Raw genomic sequence first — 18,649 nt, forward strand, 5'->3', positions numbered from 1 at the left:
GGAGTCACACATTCAGAGGCATGCATGCACAAATTATAGTTGGATGTAGCCAATGAACCACTTACATATTATAACATATATACACTACTGTATGAGGTACATACACTCTTTTGATAAGACACACAGATGGGTATAAATGGTGAAGACGTGGTGGTATTTGTAAATGGAGCAGATGTTATGAATAATGAATGAATACTGCTGCTAAGAGCCTATACAATCACTTATGATCTAAAACATCTCTTATATAAATCATCACTTACAACTGTTAGCTTAGCTAATTTCTAATCACTCATACGTTATGCATGCACGATGTACACACACAAGAATCACAATGTTCACAATTTCCAAAGTAATTAAAAAAATACAAGGATTTTACTGCGCACAACCTTGTATGTTTTATTCAGATAGATCAGTGATTTAATGCGTATTCTCTGCTATGGCCACGAAACAGGTTTATTAACCAAAAATCAAAGAAGAAATCTGTTGAGTGAGGTACTTTTGAAGAAAGGCATCAATGAGAATACATCAAGGTTGGTGGAAAATGTTACAGGAATGTAGAAGTGTAAATGAGACATATTACGACGAAATGTTGATGAGGCTGTTGGACCACGATCTGGTCCTCCAATGAGACATTAAGTGGTGTCAGTGTTTGATGTCATAGCCCCCAATACGTGTATATGAACACAGAGGCTAATCAGTTTTAACAGTTTCAGATCTAATATTATGAATATTTTCATTTTTTTCTTGCCATTTTTAATTAGCTTATGTGTTTAATGACAACCAAAAAAGCCTGCAGGCATTTTAATTGGACATGCGAGTGTTGTTGTTGTCGACTTAGAGAGAGAGAGAGTTTTCATGAATGCCAGAAAGGAGAGATCTACATCACACACATGATTCTGGGGAGATGCAATACCACTGTGAATGCACCACAGACAATGATGGATATCAGTTTTTCACAAGCAGCCAAAAACCACTCCCTTAAACCTTTTGTCAGGTAGTATCGAGTCTGATGTTAGATTTGGTGTTTGGCTCTGATTCAGTCCTGTGTGGAGAGCTGAGATGTATCAGAATTTCTTTGAGCTATTTACAGCGTCAAACCTTCCGATCGCCTGCTCCGATGGTCACTATTTTTCTCTCTCCTGAGCTCATGGAAAACCTCATAGCTGGAATGTGTTCTGTGTTACTATGACAACAAGCCACCATGAGTCGTAGCAAGTCAGTAGCTGAAGCAAAACATGCTGTACCTGTGCATATTTGTTTTTTAATATGGTGATTTGGATAATAGTTGTTTGATTTACATTTGATTTGTTGATTCATGTAACATAAAATGTAGTTCACATCATTAAATGTCACAGATTTTTTTTTGTTTTTTTTTAACGTGGGGAAATGCAGAATAATAAACTAGAATGGCAGTCAGAGAGCACAAACGCTCAACGAGGCCAATGCGTCCAAAATGGAACGTTTCTTCCTAGGGCAATGCCAAAGTTTCATGTAAATCTTGCCAGTAGTTTATACAAAATCCTGCTGTCAAACACAGCAAAACTAACTGAAAACATAACCTCCTTGGCAGAGGTAATTAGCTACGCCGCTGCACCCACTGGTTCAAGGGTTACATGCAAAATCCCCCTGGCACATCTGAATCTCTCCATTTCTGCGCTACAAGATATCAAATTTGTGTTATTGTCCCTGTGTCTGGTTTCGATGTCAACACTGTGTTGCCTTCGTAGATAATCAAATGAATGATGTTTGAGTACCTCAACAGTTGAATTCTTGACTGTGTGCAATATACGAGACATCCTATACTTGCAGATGAATTACAGACATGCGCATGTGCACGCACACGTGCGCGGAGGCCAATTACGGCATGGGCCATCTGTCTTGCTCTTCACTCAGAGGCTTCCTATAGGAATTCATTAAGAAAACCTTTCTAGTAGTCCTCACCGCGGTTTACTAGATGTGATTACATGATGCTACACAAGACTACACAGAGAGTAAAGTCAAGTACTTAACAGTAATGACACGGGTCAGTCATGTGGAAGGAGTGTGACAGATGGTACCTCATGTTGATACGTTTGAGAATTCCTTCTCTCATTAGATTTGAACCAGATTTGGCATCCTCCACTGAATGTAGCTTATTTTTACATTGGTTTGTGCCTTACATCTGATACATAATTTCACAAGTACTGTAGCATAAAATACAGCTTATTTTTGAGACTTTGAGTACTTGCCATTACAGTACCTACTGTGTCCCTACTGTGTCCCATCCAAATCATTCATCCAACCAACTCTCATGGATCTGTCTGCCAGGTAAACGACCCCTACCATGCCTTCATTCACTGCTTGCTGCTCACATATGCCAAGCTAAACACCCAGTAAGTAAACGCTAATTGCCAGCCAGACTCTAGTTATGGGCCCATTGATCAAGCTTCAGTTGCTGTTGATTATGTTATCTTGCCATTCATCCACTCTCTCCCGTCTCCAATGGTCCCTCTTTCTGATACCATCTTTCTTTCTCCATATGGATGTATTGATCTTGGCCACTGGACTACTAGGTTCCCGGTCAATTCTACCAGCCTGCTTCTTTCTGTAATGGTACATAATCATCCGAGGCAGGCCTCTTTTTTTTGCCTGCTGGAACCCTGCTAAGAGACATCGTTTCTGGGATCAATCAGCTCAACGTGGCGTCCGACCTTCGCTGGCAAGATAACAGCCATATTAGCAGTAGAAGCACACAAGAGTTGGGACCACGTCCATTACCAGACCAGAAGAAGTTGTACAAGTAATTACAAATTAAACTCATTCATCCTTTCTACACACACACACACACGCACACACACAAACCTTTGCCTGCCCTCCACTGAGAAATGTAATATGTAATGACTTCAGTCACATGGATGTGTTGGGAACAGTTTGTATTAACATTTGATGCTGTGCTTCCACCAAAATCCCATGGTTTCTCTCTCTCTCTCTCTCTCTCTCTCTCTCTCTCTCTCTCTCTCTCTCTCTCTCTCTCTCTCTCTCTCTCCCTCTCTCCCTTGAGACTATGGTGTTCCAGTCCAGTTGAAGTCTAGTAGCACACAGTTCCAATTACAACACGCAAACACACACATTTTTCACTTGTTCATAAACTCAGTAAAGTGCTCATATAATGTTCATGAACTGAGCACTACTCTCTATTTTCCAATGAAGAAGCAGAAAAACCTTGTCCAGAACGCCTGGTTGCATGTTTCTCTTAGAGCAGCCTAACTAACCGGGACAACACAACACATGGGCACACTGTACCCAAGAACACTCATCGTTTCCCCCGGAGTATGCTGGATTTCACTGCCCCCCATCTTCCAGTGTCCTCGTGTACCTCTCCTGATATAGCACACATTCATTCATATTTTAAAATCTACACTGTTTCATTTCTGTTATCACAGACCCCTTTCCAGTATATCACATACACTGCGATACAAATGCCACCCCCATCATCTCAGGCAGTGAAAATGTCCTTACTTGGAGACTGTAAAGGTTGGCAGGTATGCAGAAACAATTTCTCTTTCTCTTGAAGCAATCAAGCTGATGCTGATTTTTGTAGAAATTACAGAAAAAGACTTAAAGGATAAGGCTGGACGTGTTCTATAATGTTTGTATTGCCAACAATCCTATGACGTGACCAAAATGAACATGAATCGCCTGTGTAGCCAAAGCCTGATGACATAATGCTCTGTGCTATGGACATTGGCCTCTAAAAACTATTAAAAACACATAATTGTTGCACTGGGTGATTACCATGAACATGGGCACTGTAGTGTATTTTGTGTCAGTGCCAAATAACACCTTTCTGCTGCCATAAATATAGAACATCAAATATGTGTTTATGAGCTGCTGAAAATAGTCGCCATGAATGCACTATTTGTTCCTGTATTGACTACATTTGCTAAAAAGTTGCTAAAAAGTTTTCATGACAGCCTTATCCTTTAAGACAACATGTTAATGACAACCCTGTATGCTGCTTTTCCAAATTGCAAGTGTAGGACCACCACATGATAGAAATATCAAAATAACCCTAACCCAATAGTAAAAAAGCCCAAGACACAAGACTCCAGCAAAAGGAGTGGAAAGGCACAAGTCAGTAAGTAAGTAACATTAGGCAACCAATACCTCTTGGTTAAGACTAGGGGAAGAGTGTGGTCACAATTAATTACTGTATTTTAGAATTCCAGCGAACTTTTAGATGGGATATGATCCCTGGTCACTGTTGTGTCATTAAGTTGACCCTTATATGTGTATATGACACTTCCGCTTGCATTGACACTGAACGTTGATGTAAATTGCGTATTGCACAACTGCCCTTTATGAATGTTATTTCACACAAGACTTCCCAAGCACATTTTTTTTAATAACTGGTACCTGGTTGTAGAGAGCACACACATGCAGGGCAGTGTTTCCTGATGCATTCTGGGCACTCATGTCAGCTCCGTAGAACAGGAGGTGTTCCAGGTGCTGCACGTGGCCATAGCGGCATGCCTGAAAGGAGAGATTCACACATTTACAATTTTATCAAAATGAACCTTTGGTTACCTTACCTAAGTCAACAGAACAAAACAATATACATGAGCAGGACAACATAGTTTGTCATATTTGTTGTACTTATGAGCAACAAGAAATAGGTGTGTCAAAGGAAGTAAAACCCCTTATTGGATTTTAACCGAGGATGTAATGGCTATGTGCAACTTAGCTAATGCGTCAACAACACACTGTGTTTTTGTAAGCTGATCAATCACCATGAAGGGTCAAAGGGTGAAAACTGGTGATACAGAAACAATATTTGACTGCAGCCCAAATACATGTGTCTACACATCACACAATTGTCAAATAAATATGTACACCTCAGAAATGTTAAAACCATTTAATCTTTTCCTTGTATTTCCCTTGTGGGCTAATTCTCCTCACATGTTCTTGGCAGTCTCTAAAAGCAAGAGAGAACCTTGTTTCAATTCATTTCAATTTTATTTATAGTGTTATCTCAGGACACTTTTTCGCATAGAGGAGGACTTGTTTGTAACACCTGAGGCAAAATCTGTGAGTCAAAATGATTCTGACAAGAGTGATGCCTTTTTTTCCCCCTGCTTCTTTCTTTTGCATAACTCGGAGCAATAAACTTTTCATCTCATCTCTATCTCCTCTCTCTTCTCTCCCTGCTACTCCCTGGTTTTGTCCCACGTCAGTGACAAAGAAGCACAGCGACTCTCCCCAGCCATTGTTCTCCCCCTCCTGTGTTCTGTCTCGCTAAGAGTGTGTGACAGCAGTGAGACAGCACACAAATGATGCTGGGATTGTTGTTGGTTATCAGACCTTCAGCAGTGTATCCTATTGTACACAATATACCCCTAGAATACTAATGCTGGAAAGGACCCAGAAAAAAGGGGGAGACGGGAGGAGAAGGGGGGGTCGGGCTGAAGGGTATTGGGATTTAATGTAGCTTGAATTTGTAAACACAAAAACACGATCATCCATTGTTGAACCATTACTTACATTAAACCCTCTGTTAATAAGAACTTGCATGTTCCGAAGGTTTTACTATTAGCATGACAAATGCCCTTTGAATGGTCATATGAGGCTACCTGTTCTGGTCTGTGTGTGGGCATTTTTCATTAACAAAAAATATCTTTTAGAGCAAAAAAGAACTGAAGAAAGCAATTTCTGAAGAAATTGAGCTGTGAATGCTGGATACTGTTTGAGACGCCATATTGAGTAGCAAACAATTACTCTATGGGGCTTTTACTTTGAAGGGGTGGGGTGGGGGGGTTGTTGGGGAGCATATTTCATGAGAACGGGGTCTGATAGGAAGGCAACAGTTGCTGGGAGTTTTGCTCACTTTCATGCTCTTATGGCCAAATGTATAAAACCAAGGGATTACATACAAGACTGTGACCAGTACAAGATTTGCTACATTTTGTCGATTTCTTTTCCTGAAAAACATTGAAGTTGTAAAATGTTGAAGGATTTAGATGTCAAAAAAGCAGAGGTCTAATAATAAAAGATCCTAGGTTGCATTCCAGCATTCACAACAATAATTTCACAACTTCAAGTCCTCACAAATTCCCTTGAATTGCTTGTATGTGGCACACATTTGTGTGTGCGACTAGTTCTTGCATGAGACCCACTGTCTCTCAAGTAGAGAACTTTTGAACCAATGTGCTTGTTCAAAGAAAAACAACAACAACAAAAGCAAGACCTTGAGATGAAGTACACCAGACTGATAGTGTAGCATAAGTAACTGTGGAAGGAGGAATAAGAGATAGAGGAGGGAGTTGTGGAACATGTCAGTAATGAAAGATCAGTGCTGGGAACAGGCAAATATTGACTGATATGATGCCTCTTTTGGCAATTGTATTTGCCGATTTGAGTTTCTCTACTCACCTTTAGTTATATTAACAGTGGCAACCGATAAAATAGCACATATAAAATAAAATAATGTCCACTAAAGAAGGTTTACATACAAATATAGCTTAGATCTAGGGCTGGGCGATAAAACGATAAAGATACATATCGCGAAATAACTTTTCCTCGATAGAAATATGAGACACGCTCGATACAATTTCGATAGAATTCATTCGTCCATGTTTTGACAGACATAACGCCTGGTCCACACTGGACGCGGAAGCGCCGCGGCGCGGTGCGCCGGATGGCTCATGCTGCAGCATTAAAAGATCTTCAGATTCGGATATTATGTCTACTGGTATTTCATTGCCAACTCTCACCTGCACTAGACTAAACTGGTATTTCAGTTGCAACGACAGAGCCGAAAATCGCGAGCGATCCGCGCACCCCCGTTCAGACCAGACGCGTATTTCTCCGCGGCGGTCGACAAGCGCTTCTGCTCAGCTGTTGTTCATTCAGAGCTATTTTTTCCCATTAAACCCCATAAAATTAATACGCCATGTTTCTGTAACCAAGAAGTTTGTAAACTTCTTGTATTTATCCGTTCTCTCTCTCTGAGCGAGAGAAAGAGAGCGAGAGAGAGAGGGACACACACAGACAGAGAGTGTGTATGGTAGAAGACAGTAGTAGTGCAGATATACCGTTGAAATACACATTTTTTTATCTACTCTTCACATTTATTAAATGTATTGTCTCTTCCTGTTTCCCAGTGCGAGTTGAGATACACAAATATGATCGCGTTTGTCAATCGCGGTATTTTATTTTGAAAATTGCTTTTATTTTGAAAATTGACCGGATTGTTTCGTGTTTCTCCGTGTGATTTCCTGCCAGAATTGACGCGTTCACTCGCGGCACGCGCAAAAAATAGAGCAGACGCCGAAACGATCGCTTCACGGCGCGGGAAGTATTCGCGGCGCTCCGCGTCCAGTGTGAACGACACCATAGCTTAACAGGGGCGCCGAATGGAAGCGGGCTCCGCTACGCGTCTATTCGCGGCGCTTCCGCGTCCAGTGTGAACCTGGCAAGAATAGCCAATCATAATTAAGTAGCGCTGCACCGAACCAATCATGCTGGAATAGAGCCACGTCAAGTTAGGTTGACGCACACAGCACACGTAATAGTAATTTGATTTATATATCGTGATATATATCGATATCGACTGATATGAAAAAAAATATCGTATCGGGATTTTTTCCCATATCGCCCAGCCCTACTTAGATCATTTGAGTGTTTTTTTAACATCAGTATTAACTTTACTCCCCCTACTTGCATTGTCTTTCTGTCACTATTCAGAAAAGCAAAAAATACCTGACATAAACATAAACAACACGTCTTTGTATGCACCTCCATTATGTTAACAGAGCAGGGCATGCCTTGAGGCAGTTATGAGCATAAAATGCACACATTATGCTGCGTTTGCTTTTCGTGGCTCGAGGACCTATTTCTACGCTTAACTCAGTGACACTGCTACTTGGACCGCCAGGCACTGGCTTAGGCACTTCTGCAGCAACAGTAGAATGACTAACTGTGTCCCAGTAACTCATCACTTCTGGAGACCTACTTCACATATAGAAACACATTTCTAATATCTAAATGTAATCACCCTAAAACACACTAGGCATCAGTCTAATAGACATCAGTGTTTGTGCTGGTGCACTGCATAGTTCATATTTTGTGCCCAGCATAACAAAAGTGGTGAATGTTCAATCCTTTAGACCTAAACTGGAGCTTCCCACCATCATGCTTCCCCACTCACGCCCAAGGGATTCTACCAGCACAAAAGGTATTATCAACCTGAGGGAACCACAAAAAATCTATTCAACGAAACTCTGAAAGCCAGACAAGACATCTTACCCTGCACTTACATTTGCAGTCTGCTCACAACCCATCAATGTTCCATGTGTTTGTTTATGTGTCTGTGTGTGTGTGTGTGTGTGTGTATTACCTGATGTATCTCCTGCCAGCCATTCTCATCCACACAGCCGACCTGTGCATGATCATGCAGCAGCAGCTCACAGCAGTAGGGATCTCCTCCTACCATTGAGCTGTGATAGAGAGGAGTCAACCCCCTACTGTCTTTATAGTCAGGTGATGCACCCAAATCCATCAGGGTCTAATGGGAAAGAATAATTATTATTTAGCTAAGGCATTACCTTTGGAAGACTAACTGAATAGCTTATGCATGTTACATGTTACATTGGGCCAGTGACCTTGAATATTTTGATAATGACAATGATTGAGCGGAAATAACCAATTCCACTTTCAACAGTTCTGGCTCAACAGGAAATCCATTATATGACTCATGTAAATCCTTTCATTTAGGTTACAAGCCTCCTCAAACCAGACACACACAAGGCCATTTTATGACTATGCCAGCTCATTCAAAGAGGGCACGTTAATATTCACATATTTAGTAATTGCACAAGCACCCTCTGGACTTAATTGCTCAAGCACCCTTTGCCAGAGATTGTCTACCTGCAAGCTCTCCCTTCTCAGAGGGAAAGTTTGCAAGCAGGCAATTGGTGTAACAAAATACAAATAAAAGAGATGAGTCAGCTTTCTCCTATGGTTGTCTGTGTGTACTCACTATAAGTGCCGTATGGTTCTTGCTGCGCACGGCCTTGTGTAGGGCAGTAATGCCGTCTTTTGTTCTGAAGTCCAGATGCGCCCCTCCACTCTTCAGCACCTTGATGAGATCTGCACATCCCTCCAGCTGTGCTGACAGCGTTAGAGGACATTCTGTAAAATTTGAGGATGAACGGGGAAAAAATATCAAAAATCTGCATACATCAAGTAGCATTATCTTCCATTCTGAGAAAATGAACGTCCAACAATTGAAGCTGCAAATATTTGATGCTGAAATCCTCCACTAGAGTTGTTGTAACTGCCAGTTTACATTTTCAGTGACTCTGCATTTGGATAACTGCTGTGATTGTCATCCTCTGGTCTGCTTATGTGACTGCCTTCTGTTTGTGTTAATCTTCTGTCAGGTCACCCAACAGGAAAATTTCCTTTATGACTGTACAAACATTTGCATAAACACAAGGAGATTAGCGAAGAAAGTAATCCAGCTTTGCACAGGATGGAGAAGGCTTCCAAAAATCCATACATCACAATCCCATGTGGTGTGAGAGAGAGCGAGGGCAAGAGAGAGAGAGACTACTGACTAACTGAAGTAGGGAAGGGATAGGATAGCTCTTAGCACAGACTTTCTCACCTCCTGTGTCTGGATCATGGAAGTTGGGGTCCAGGCCTTTTTCTAGGAACCTCGAGACCTTTTCGATGTTCCTCTGCTGCACATACTCCATAAACTTCTTCAGGTTTGCCTAATGGAGGGAGACAAGGGAGCAGGGAGCAGGGAGTGGGGGAAGTAGAGGAAGAGACAGCTGTGATTGGGTGATGTCAGACTCATGTGGATGGGGATGTTTAATAATGCAGTGCAGAGATGAAAGCTAAAGTCTCTGCTCTCTCCTTCTGTGTTTGAAGGTTTTATTTCTGTTCTGTCATGCCAAGCAAATGGACCGTGTGCAGTAGATATATATACGCTTTAATGGGATAGACCAAAAAAAGACAACGCAAGGGCTGTAAAATAAAGCTGAAATGAAGACCTTTCCTTCAGATGTTAGTGGCAAGAAGATGTTATTTTGATGCTCATGTCACATTTGGAGTTCAGTTCAAATGGTTATTATTTGGTAAAGTGCCTCAGAGCAACACTTTTACATCACTGGGTCGAAGATTGATGCAATAAAACAAGCATAGATACATGCACAAACCCACATGCAAATAATACTTAACCAAATCCTAATACACACATACTGTAAATCCACACACACACACACACACACACACTCTCTCTCTCTCTCACACACACACACACACACACACACACACAGACACACTCTCTGTCTCTCTCACACACACACACACACACACACTCACACACATACATTTAATTTCCTCTGTGACTTATGATTAAAAATATTCATCACCTCAGCTGTTGGGTGTAAGCCTGTAGAGTATAGAGTGAAAAATGAAGCTATAAGCAAGGACCGGCACTTCAATTTCATAATATAGCCTGAAGAATCAGGGCAAGGATTTGTCTTGGACAATCTTAGAGATAATATTATAATGACCACGTACTGTACTTATAAAATACCTGGAAGTAAACATAGGAATTATTAAAACAAATCTTCGACACTATAAATGAATACTGAGCGTATCAAATATCAATGAATACACAGATGACAGCCTTATAGGCATCTAGAGGATGTAATTATATTACACAATAGCTGCAGTATACCAAATTAGCTTGACAGAAAACTTTCATTACTATTGCATTCTCAGTTTCTCAGCCTCAGTCATTACATAACATCCACATGTGCAAATGCCTCCACACACACACACACACACACACACAAACACATTGCTTTTTACACTGAATTACTTGGCAAAAGGAAACGCTTACAAACATGTACACACACATGCAAAGACCTGAACAGAATGCTGCAGCCGTTTTGTTGAGACTCACCGAGTGCGGCATCATAGCCTGTATATCCCCCGTCCTTAAAAGTCAAGCCGTGCACCTTCTGAATTTCACATCACACACTTCCCCTTCTCCTCACACAACATCATCTGCAGCCCGCTTGCCTCTACAAGCCTGCCTCTTGTTCACGCCACACTGACACGTTGCATGGAACTGCCGACCGCTACTGTCACAATCTCCAAGTCAAACTGAGTGAGAGAGATTCACTTTCGATTTTTCCTTTTTTTTTTTAGATGTTCTGTGAGGCAGTTGTTATGGAGATAGGATACAAAGACAGCTCCGGCAGCCAATGTACACACGAGTGGGAAGAGCATTGAGGTTGTGTGTTTGTGTGCCCTGCACAATGCCTCGGATGCTGCCTTGAAGAGGCTCGCTGATGATTTGCCAGTGATCAGCTGGATCTGATGTGTGTTTTATAAGCCTTTGTAATTATTTATCTGCTGAGGGTCTCATTAAACTCTTAAGATTTTTCAGTCTCGCTATCTTTCTCTCTCACATACACATACACATACACACACTCACAAGCACACACACACACACACACACACACACACACACACACACACACACACACAAATGCAAAGACTTTCTTAGTCACTATGTACTGAACATTTTCTAAATATTCAGAGAAGAAATCCCAACAGGACAACAGTCTGTCATACAGCAGAACTGGTGGAGTGACTAAACACAATCTACTTGTTATTTTCCAAGACCAATAATTAGTCATGGTAATGACAAAAACAAACAAACACTAAAATATAAAATTAACTAATTTGACTTACATTCCACCCTCCAATCTAAGCTAAAAATGCAGTTAAGAGAGTTTTACGGTTTATATTTCAAAAACATTTAAAAAATTCCCTCGATTTTATCCTTTGGCAACATTAAAAAATTATACAAGCTTGAATCTCTGCATGCCTTTTATGTGTCCTCCTTTAGATACTGCAATTCTCTTTCTTCCTGACTTAGTCAAAAACTCTCTGTAATGTGCAGCTTGAACAAAATCTTGCAGAAAAGCCGTCAGCTAGTGCAGAGAGAGATGAGCATGGGTCATTTTATTTCAACCATTTGTGTGCTGATTACCTATTAATTGTAGTAGCAATGACTTAACGTAAATAGGTCTATCTTGCATGCACATGCAGCAGGGTCTGGCAGTGATTGGCAAGTGTGGTAAATCTCTCTCCACACTTCTTAAAATTCCGGTGAAATTGAAAAGTAAAATTTTAAAAAACATTTGGAAAAATTGGCAGCACCTCGATCTCTTCACATTTAATTAATTTGTTTGCCATCCATCCATCCATTGTCTACCGCTTATCCTGTGTTCAGGGTCGTGGGGGGGGCTGGAGCCGATCCCAGCTGTCATTGGGCGAAGGCGGGGTTCACCCTTGACAGGTCGCCAGTCTATCACAGGGCCTCATTTGTTTGCCAAGTCTCAAATATGTAGGTGACTACTGTCCATCATAGGCTATCATAGCGTAGATCATTCATCATAGTCCGGATGTAGCATTCCTACTGTTGTTTTCAGGGAAGAAAAATGACTTAATCTTATTATGATAATGATTATAATAAGGTGGTAATGGTTATGTAGCCTGAAGCAAAAAACTAAAGTAAGGGCCATAGTTGAAAACATTACACCCGCAACAACCACTGTGACAACAAAATTAAAACGAATAATCAAATATCGTGAACTTCTCAACAACTGAGGAGTGAATGATAAACTAGGGAAAGACCATCTATTTGATACCACCCTTGATATTTTATGTATTAATATTACAACAATACATGTAATAGAAAAGAAAAGCTAAAATCATCAGCACAGTCCGGAAATCTAGTGAGCCAATTAATCACTCAGGATATTAAGGAAGATGACGGAGAGACTCTGTGATACCCGGTGTAGAGGCATAATGTTGTGTTTGCATGCTTCTCTGGCAATTAGGCCTGATTGTAACGGCATGATATCCTGCTGTAGGAAGTTATAACCCACTAACACGGAAACAGCAATCAATCAACCATCCATCCATTATCCATCACCACTTATTCTTTCGCGGGGTGGGGGGGGCTGGAGCCGATCCCAGCTGACACTGGGCGAAGGCAGGGTCCACTCTGGACCGGTCGCCAGTCTATCACAGGGCTGACACAGACAGACAGACAACCACTCACATTAGAGTCATCAATTAACCTATCCCCAGTCGCATGTCTTGGGATTGTGGGAGGAAGCTGGAGAACCCGTAGAGAACCCACACTAACATGGGGAGAACACGCAAACTGCACACAGAAGGAACCCAAACCACCTCTTGCTTTGAAGCAACAGTGCTAACCAATACATACTAATAGGAGGAGCTGTGATTGAGCTCATTGTTATTGGATGTGTATGTGCACGGTAAAGCCATATCATAGCTGACTATTTCCAGCTAAATGCGCTATTTTAGTTTTTATCCATCCATCCATCCATTATCTTCCGCTTATCCGGGACCGGGTCGCGGGGGCAGCTGCCTGAGCAGGGACGCCCAGACTTCCCTCTCCCCAGACACTTCCCCCAGCTCCTCCGGGAGGACCCCAAGGCGTTCCCAGGCCAGCAGGGTGACATAGTCACTCCAGCGTGTCCTGGGTCTTCCTCGGGGTCTCCTCCCGGTGGGGCATGCCTGGAACACCTCCCGAGGGAGGCGTCCAGGGGGCATCCGATGCAGGTGCCCGAGCCACCTCAACTGGCTCCTCTCGATGTGGAGGAGCAGCGGCTCTACTCCGAGCTCCCCCCGTGTGACGGAGCTCCTCACCCTATCTCTAAGTGAGCGCCCCGCCACCCTGCGGAGGAAGCTCATTTCGGCCGCTTGTATCCGGGATCTTATTCTTTCGGTCATGACCCAAAGTTCATGACCATAGGTGAGGGTAGGAACGTAGATTGACCGGTAAACCGAGAGCTTCGCCTTTCGGCTCAGCTCTCTCTTTACCACGACGGACCGATACAGCGACCGCATTACTGCAGCCGCTGCACCGATCCGCCTGTCAATCTCACGCTCCATCCTTCCCTCACTCGTGAACAAGACCCCAAGATACTTAAACTCCTCCACTTGAGGCAGGAACTCCCCCCCGACCTGGAGGGAGCAAGCCACCTTTTTCCGGTCGAGAACCATGGCCTCAGATTTGGAGGTGCTAATCCTCATCCCGGCTGCTTCACACTCGGCTGCAAACCGCCCCAGGACATGCTGGAGGTCCTGGCTCGAAGGAGCCAACAAGACCACATCGTCCGCAAAAAGCAGGGATGAAATCCAGTGGCTCCCGAACCAGATCCCCTCCGGCCCACGGCTGCGCCTAGAAATCCTGTCCATAAAAATAATGAACAGGACCGGTGACAAAGGGCAGCCCTGCCGGAGTCCAACATGCACCTGGAACAGGTCTGACTTACTGCCGGCAATGCGAACCAAGCTCCTGCCCCGGTCATACAGGGACCGAACAGCCCTTAGCAGAGGGCCCCCGACCCCGTACTCCCGAAGTACCTCCCACAGAATATCACGAGGGACACGGTCGAATGCCTTCTCCAAGTCCACAAAACACATGTGGACTGGTTGGGCAAACTCCCATGAACCCTCGAGCACCCTGCGGAGGGTATAGAGCTGGTCCAGTGTTCCACGGCCAGGACGAAAACCGCATTGTTCCTCCTGAATCCGAGGTTCGACTATCGGCCGAATTCTCCTCTCCAGCACCCTGGAATAGACTTTCCCGGGGAGGCTGAGAAGTGTGATCCCCCGATAGTTGGAACACACCCTCCGGTCCCCCTTTTTGAATAGAGGGACCACCACCCCGGTCTGCCAGTCCAGAGGTACTGTCCCCGACCGCCACGCGATGTTGCAGAGACGTGTCAACCAAGACAGCCCCACAACATCCAGAGACTTGAGGTACTCAGGGCGGATCTCATCCACCCCCGGTGCCTTGCCACCGGGGAGCTTCTTAACTACCTCGGTGACTTCAGCCCGGGTAATGGGTGGATGAGCCTCTGAGTCTCCAGCCTCTGGTTCCCCAATGGGAGACGTGACAGTGGGGTTGAGGAGATCCTCGAAGTATTCCTTCCACCGCCCGACGATATCCCCAGTCGAAGTCAGCAGCTCCCCACCTCCACCGTAAACAGTGTTGGTGGAGGGCTGCTTCCCCTTCCTAAGGCGCCGGATGGTTTGCCAGAATTTCCTCGAGGCTGACCGATAGTCCTCCTCCATGGCCTCCCCGAACTCTTCCCAGACCCGAACCTTTGCTTCAGCGACCGTCCGTGCTGCAGCACGCTTGGCCTGCCGGTACCCGTCAGCTGCCTCGGGAGTCCCCCGAGCCAACCAGGCTCGGTAGGACTCCTTCTTCAGCTTGACAGCATCCCTTACTTCCGGTGTCCACCACCGGGTTCGGGGATTGCCGCCACGACAGGCACCGGAGACCTTACGGCCACAGCTTCGAACAGCCCCGTCAACAATGGAAGCAGAGAACAAGGTCCATTCGGACTCAATGTCCCCAGCCTCCCTCGGGATCTGGTCAAAGCTCTCCCGGAGGTGGGAGTTGAAGACCTCCCTGACAGAGGGTTCCACCAGACGTTCCCAGCAGACCCTCACAACGCGTTTAGGTCTGCCAAGTCTGTCCAGCTTCCTCCCCTGCCAGCGGATCCAACTCACCACCAGGTGGTGATCAGTTGACAGCTCAGCCCCTCTCTTCACCCGAGTGTCCAAAACATACGGCCGGAGGTCAGATGACACAACCACGAAGTCGATCATTGACCTCCGGCCTAGGGTGTCCTGGTGCCATGTGCACTGATGGACACCCTTATGTTTGAACATGGTGTTCGTTATGGACAAACCGTGTCCAGCACAGAAGTCCAATAACAGAACCCCACTCGGGTTCTGATCGGGGAGGCCGTTCCTCCCAATCACGCCCCTCCAGGTAACACTGTCGTTGCCCACGTGAGCGTTGAAGTCCCCCAGTAAAACAATGGAGTCCCCGGTTGGAGCACTCTCAAGTACCCCTCCCAAGGACTCCAAGAAGGCCGGGTACTCTGCACTGCCGTTTGGCCCGTAGGCCGAAACAACAGTGAGAGACCTATCCCCGACCCGAAGGCGCAGGGAGACGACCCTCTCGTTCACCGGGGAAAACTCCAACACATGGCGGCCGAGCTGGGGGGCTATAAGCAAGCCCACACCAGCTCGGCGCCTTTCACCGCGGGCAACTCCAGAGTAGAAGAGAGTCCAGCCTCTCTCAAGGAGTTGGGTTCCAGAGCCCAGACTGTGCGTGGAGGTGAGCCCGACTACCTGTAGCCGGTAGCGCTCTACCTCCCGCACTAGCTCAGGCTCTTTCCCCCCCAGTGAGGTGACATTCCATGTCCCCATGGCTAGAGTCACCGTCCGGGGATTGGGTCGCCGGGGCACCCGCCCAGGACAGCCACCCAAATCCCACCGCACCGGCCCCTTCTGAACCCTCCTGCGGGTGGTGGGCCTACAGGAGGGCGGGCCCACGTCGCTCTTTCGGGCTGTGCCCGGCCGGGTCCCGTGGGCACAGACCCGGCCACCAGGCGCTCGCCTGCGAGCCCCAACCCCGGGCCTGGCTCCAGGGTGGGGCCCCGGTAACGCCAATCCGGGCGACGTGAACTTCCTTGATTTTTCTTTTTTCATTAAGGGCTTTGGAATAGTGAGCTTTGGAATTTTAGTTTTTAGGGAAAAGTAATTGAATGTGAATTACATGACCCTCATTTTGTGAAGTACAAATCCATTACTTTTTGACCAGCCTTAAACCTGGCAGTTTACTGTTGCTTGGGTGCTACAGTAGCTACATAACAAACAGACAACTTAATATATCAATCTAATCCAGCATGCACTCTTTTTTATGTATTGCCATCTGTTATAGTTTAATGTGAGTACACTGGTAAAATACACAAACACACAGATGTACCATTTGTCACTATGGGGATCTCAATAAAAGCAACCACTGTCATCTCCAGGGAGGAAGACAGAGAAGAAACTGAGAAAATCAGAAAAAAGATGACAGATGTGACACCATGGTACATAGGGATGGGTAAAAATATCGATTCAGCAAATGCATTGCGATTCTTTTCCCCGCAATTCAATATCGATTCAGCAATCTTCTGAATCGATTCAAGCCCCTGGCCAGTGGGGGCGCTGTGACCGACACCCTCGTGTGATTTGCGCTGTACGGACGGGGGCCCCACTAGACCAAACCATTACAATATGGCGACCTGAGTGAGTACAGCGTTCACACCGGCCGCGGAAGCGCCGCGAATAGGCACGTAGCGGAGCACGCTTCCTTTCGGCCCGCTTGTTAAGCTATAGTGTAGTTCACACCAGACACGGAGCGCCACGAATAGGCGCGTAGCGGAGCCGCTTCCTTTCGGCGCCCCTGTTATAAGCGATAGTGTATTTCACACCAGACGCCGCGCCGTGAAGTGATCGTTTCGGCGTCTGCTCTATTTTTTGCGCATGCCGCGAGCGAACGCGTCAATTCTGGCAGGAAATCACACAAAGACAATCCGGTCAATTTTCAAAATATTTTTTTTTTTTTCAAAATAAAACACCGCGATTGACAAATGCGATCATATTTGTGTATCTCAACTCGCACTGGGAAACAGAAAGAGAAAATACATTTAATAAATGTGAAGAGTAGATAAACATTTGCATTTCAACGGTATATCTGCACTACTACTGTCTACTACCATAGCTTCCGCGGCCGGTGTGAATCCGTTACATGCACTGTAGTTCAGTGTTTAAGCAGTGTCCTGTTTTATCATGCTATGAGTTATACCACGGCTGTTCATAAGGCATGAAACCAGTGTTTCCCCTACCATTGTACAGGCCTGGCGGCGCGCCAGGCCAAGGAGACCTGCCGCCAGGCCAAAAAAAAAATCAATATACCAAAAATAAGCCACCTATCAATTAATCATAAATCAATAATCATTTACATTAGGAGCGCCTCCGCGCAGCACAGCAGACTTGCTCCGCAAGACGCGCGGCCGCAACAATCCTCGCCGCGCGCTCCCGCTACTTTTTTCTTCGTGTAGCCTACTTTACGCGCTTGATGTTGTTCTGATGCCGCTCTGCCTCGTTAAACCACCACGATGTCGCTTTCTACTTTGAAAACACGGAACGTTGACACTGTATTTTGACAAGCTGTTGCACTCTTTAGACTCGTGGTGTGAGCGGAACCGGTCCATAGGGTCCATAATATTTATTTTATTACATTACATTATTATTTATTTTTACATAATAAAAATGCCGCTGTGTGTCTCCGTCCGAAACCCGCTGCGCTCGCGCTGTCTGCTCGCACAGATCCGCTCGTGCGCACATGCGCTGATGCAGGTCGAGTGTTGTCGAGAAATATAAGCAGAGACGGCGCTCCTTAAAAACAACATCACGCCATGTGTGTGTAGTATTAGGACGTGATGACGTATGTACAACCGGCCAAAGCCCATTTGCCCCCCCTCCCCGGGGGGGGGAGGATTGTTTTTGATAAGATGTGGAACTCTGAGTTAACCTATTTCTACCTGAATTTCTATTAGGCTGTTGAGTAAACCTATAACTTATATTTTACTTGATAAAATAAGACAATATATGCACTCATATGTCGTTGTAGTGTTTTACAGTATCTGTAGCTATTAATGTGATGCTCATCATTTTCCACCCATATTTTTCTGGACCC

At 44.9% G+C, this 18,649-nt stretch overlaps 1 protein-coding gene across 1 annotated transcript in view; it reads right to left on the bottom strand.

The window, feature by feature from the left end:
- Positions 1–18,649, bottom strand: part of shank3a (SH3 and multiple ankyrin repeat domains 3a) — a 135,576-nt gene that overhangs the window by 69,062 nt on the left and 47,865 nt on the right. The window contains 4 exon segments of the mRNA XM_084016673.1: positions 4,396–4,512; positions 8,375–8,542; positions 9,017–9,168; positions 9,647–9,755. Coding sequence (XP_083872799.1) covers positions 4,396–4,512; positions 8,375–8,542; positions 9,017–9,168; positions 9,647–9,755 — 546 coding nt within the window.

This window comes from Eutrigla gurnardus (assembly GCF_963514095.1).
Source record: "Eutrigla gurnardus genome assembly, chromosome: 9".
Classification (NCBI taxonomy): Eukaryota; Metazoa; Chordata; class Actinopteri; order Perciformes; family Triglidae; genus Eutrigla; species Eutrigla gurnardus.